General features: G+C 37.6%; 1 protein-coding gene across 1 annotated transcript in view; it reads right to left on the reverse strand.

Moving 5' to 3' along the window:
• The window catches only part of MALRD1 (MAM and LDL receptor class A domain containing 1), a 153,086-nt gene that overhangs the window by 111,967 nt on the left and 36,671 nt on the right, over positions 1-4,448 (reverse strand). The window contains exon 9 of the mRNA XM_018563970.1: positions 3,161-3,248. Within this exon, the coding sequence (XP_018419472.1) occupies positions 3,161-3,248 (88 nt within the window). The remainder of the gene's footprint in view (positions 1-3,160; positions 3,249-4,448) is intronic.

Consider the following 4,448-nt stretch of genomic DNA (forward strand, 5'->3'; position numbering starts at 1 on the left):
CCAAGATAAACACAGAATCATATCAGTCCTTGTTCTGGGGTCATGTAACTTCTGCAATAAGCTCTGGGTGTATGGCAAGGTCACCAGGGATGTGACCCATTAGAGCCGGTGCAATAGTGGATTTCAGACGTTTCCATTACACATCCAACTCTCTCTTGGTACAGTATTAATAACGCCAGGTGATGAAAGGTCAGATACAGACAATGTCAGGAAAAAAAGCTTTTTATATAATAAGAGTTATTTCTAGGAGCAAGTACATATAAAAGGCCGGACAAACTCATCCTTCATGAGTCCATATTTACCATTGTGTTGTTGAGCAGATGTTTTTTTAAATCTGAACTTCGGGGAAGAAAATCCTTCAACTTAAAGTGAAACTAAACTCAGGACTTAAATCTTAATACTTTACCTATTAACAAAAATTTATCTTATTTGTGTATCACTCGGCTGTAGATCATCAAATCATATCTGAATTGGTGCTGACACTGTACTTCCTTCTGGTGGCTACTTTTGTTCTCCATGGTCGCTGTCAGGACCGGATTTACCCTCCCTGCCGCCCCAAGGCCGGGTTCGGCAATGCCCCCCTCCCCGCCGAGGGAATGCGGGGGCTGCAGGGTTGGTTTTAATTTTTTTATGGGTTTTTTTTTTGTTTCTGTCCTTTTTTTTACTTTTTTATCACTTTTTATTTTATTTTAATTTTTTTTTTACTTTTTACATTTTCATTTATCTTGTCATCTTTTACTTTTTTATTTGTTGATAATTTTTTTACTTATTTTTTATTTATAATTATTTTCTTATTTTTTATATACTGATTACAAGTGTTCTCGGCAACATCGCCGAGAACACTTGTAAAGAAAAAGTAATTTCTCCTATTCTACCTTTAGCAGGGCTAAATGTAGAAAGTAAATTACCGCCCGGCGCCCGGAAACTCTATGTTCCGGGTGTCGGGTGATTCAAGCCTGTGCCGCCCCTCTGCTCAGTGCTGCCCCGAGTCCGGGCCTCGGTGGCCTTTTGCCGGGAATCCGGCCCTGGTCGATGTGTGTGTTGTAAAGTAGCCACCGCTCCAAGATCGCTCCAGTGATGGACTACAATCTCAATACAAATGAGTAAACTAAAGGTGGGCACTCGAGGTAGCTAGTTTGCATATCACTATCCCTCCCATCTTTACAAGCTGATATAAAATTAGTTAATAGATTATATTTAGACATAGGGCTTAATTAAAATGATATGTCACCCCTTGGCCATTGAATTTATTCTGTGCACTATGATTTTTGTCATATATTACATTACATATTTTCAAAATGTTTCATGTAAATAAGTGTATTGTCCACGCTGTAGAATATTGATGATCTAAAATGTGTCTGAAAGGTTACATAAAACATAAAAGAAACGAGGGGAAAGCCCACTGCCTCCTGAAAGTTTGAGGAAGTGTTTTGGAAACTTTTTGTTGAGATTGCAGTTCTTTTGTACTGCGTTTCTATTACTAATTCTTGCTGGGGTTGTACATCTTTTTATTATTGTCTTGACTTTCTTACTGCTTCACCTAGAGAATTTTTAATATCCACTGATATCAGACAGAATTATGCTGTTTTCTAGACTTTTGTGACATAGAAAAGTTTTCTTGATGATGGATCCCCCTGCACCTCCAGCAGAATAAATTGATTTTCTGGATGTGGTTTTATTTGTTACATAAGACAGTCGCATTTGCAGCAAAAGGAAAGCTGAATGTAATAGATTTTTTGACAAAGTCCATAATTGCCATCTGCGCTGGGTAAGTTCTTCCCAGCTCAATTTCACAGGCTTTGCAGAAATTGTTCTACTATAGCAGATTATGAGTTATAACCAACAAAAACACAGTGAATGGCATATCTCAGAACACCGAGAAATGCTATCAAAGTATGCTTCGGTGTGCTAAATTACATACATATAAACTCTATCAGCGTGGTGACTTAGTGGCAGTGCTGGTATGCTGTGTATGATTTCCACTTCTCTGTCTGCATGGTGTTTTGTATATTCTATTTAAGTTTTTATTGAGTTTATTCACATTTTTTGTATATTCTTTTATGTTGGTGAAGGTTTCCCATACCTCTCAAAGTTCCGAGACGAAAAGAAGGGACACCATGCACAGCAATTAGGGGGGATTTACCAAAACTGGAGCAAACAAAATCTGGAGCAGCTGTGCATGGCAATCAATCAGCTTCTCTCTTCAATTTGTATAGTTAAGATTTGAAAATGAGAGAGAGAGGTTGATTGGTTGTCATGCACAGCTGCTCCAGATTTTGTCTGCTCCAGTTTTGATAAATTCCCTTCAATGTATTTAAGTGGAAGCACCCCTGTGCTAAATTACATACATACAAACTCTATCAGTGTGGTGATTAGTGGCAATGCTGAAATGCTGGGTATGATTTCTACTTCTCTGCCTGCATAGAATTTGTATATTATTTCATGTTTGTGAAGGTACTCAATACCTGCCAGAGTTCTGAAATGAGAAGGAGGGACACCTTGCACAGCAATGGGGGAAATTGATCAAAACTGGAGCAAACTAAATCTGGAGCAGCTGCACATGGCAACCAATTAGCTTTTCTCTGTAGTTTGCTTGGTTAAGATTTGAAAATCAAAGAGAGCAATGTATTTAGGCACTATTACCTTTCCTTTCTACGGACTATTCAAAATAGTAAACAAGATAATTAAGAGGTAAGGTAAAGGTTTTAGTGCATAATAACACGTTTGTTATTATAGTAGAACCTTTTCATTGCTATCTGTACATCAGACCAAAAAAGACAACTGAGGAGGAAAGAGGGACAGAGGGGATGTGATTCCAAATGAGGGACAGTCGGGACTCTGGTTTCCTCTTGCAACTGAAAAACATTCTGGTAGGTTTATTACTCTATATTGGCTTGTGTGTGTGTGTGTGTGTGTGTGTGTCTGTGTATTGGCTCTAGTGTGTGTGTTTGTAATTTTCAGTTATGCCTCTGAACTCCGTATCCTACACTATTTATATGCCCACTTAAAGGTTACCAGTGTTTACCCCTACACATATTGATACAACAAGAATAATACATTGCCATTTGGGTAATAGTCCCAAACACAATAAAATATGGTGTTACTATATAGAAATAGCAAATATACTAGTAAAATAATGAATTATGCAATAAAGGATTACCTTTGTACAATGTACAGTTTAAGAAAGAGAGGTCATCAATGGCAATGTCCCCAGTGAACCCATCACCCACCATGCCTGTGATCAATAGCTGAAATAAGAAAACAAACAGAAACATTGGTCCCATGGTAAATCCACCGGAAGCATAATTTATGAAAAAGGACAACAGTATAATCCCATTACCATTTTTATACAATTATAATCCCGTGTGTAAACACTAACTTACATTAATGGTGTTGTTATTATTATGCTTCTTAATGCCAGCCAAAAAAGTAGTCATTTTTAATAAAGCTCTTGTGAGTGATCATTTGCCACCATAACTAAAGAGGCCTGTAATAGGAAAAACTAGCTTATCTTCCATAATTCTATAAGAGTCTACTGTTTTTTGTTTTTTTTTGGCTTAGATATACTTTAAGAGAAATGTAAACTATGATGGCACTTTTATAAACATTTGGAAGCTGGTACATAATGACAGTGCATGTTGTCACTGTCAGCAAGGGAGTTGACAGTGTAGTTACTGTCTAGTCGAGTGGTTATCAACCTACAAGGTATAGGGAGCCTCAAATGCAGCTCCTTACCAAAGGACCATACATAATGTTCAGTGTATGTAAAGCTAAAAAGAACTGCAGAATTACTAGATGAAATCATGGTCAGAGATTGGGGACATGCTGCAGGTTTGGTTGAAGACTGGAGATGTGCTACAAAAGACAGTAAGCAGCTAAAGGCATGTTAAATGAGGCTAGTAGAGATCACTTCTATTATCCCTTTACAAAGCAATACTCCCACTCCTACTACAGGCTGATGGATTCTGAGGGCCACACAAGTACCAAAGGACAAATATGGCCCTTGAGCCGCAGGTTAGGAACATGGGGGCCTAATCTCAAAGAGCATATATTCTTCTCCTCTCAGCTCTGAGTTTCAGAAACTTCAGAACAAAGAGAGTGTCAGACCAATGGTAAAGTCTATGTAACAATATAAAACATATTTGTTATCAATAAATAGAGTTTCTTACATGGACTTTACTTTACCATTGGTGTGACACCCTCCTCTCTCACCTGATACCCCATCTATGGACATTTTGGTTTCAGAGCTGTCTTGTCAAAGCCATATCACTTCGGAACGTTAAATCTTTATTTCATTTTAGATTTAGTTGGAAAATATTAAAACCCCTGTTGGGTTTTTGCTGTTATCCAGCACACCATTAGATAGATTTTCCTTACTGTAATAATGGTTTTACCAGACAGGAAGTAATCATAAATCTCCAACAGTAAGCAAAGCAAAAAAATATATA

Source organism: Nanorana parkeri, unplaced genomic scaffold (genome assembly GCF_000935625.1).
Source record: "Nanorana parkeri isolate BGI_ZX_2015 unplaced genomic scaffold, ASM93562v1 scaffold23, whole genome shotgun sequence".
In the NCBI taxonomy this organism is placed as follows: domain Eukaryota; kingdom Metazoa; phylum Chordata; class Amphibia; order Anura; family Dicroglossidae; genus Nanorana; species Nanorana parkeri.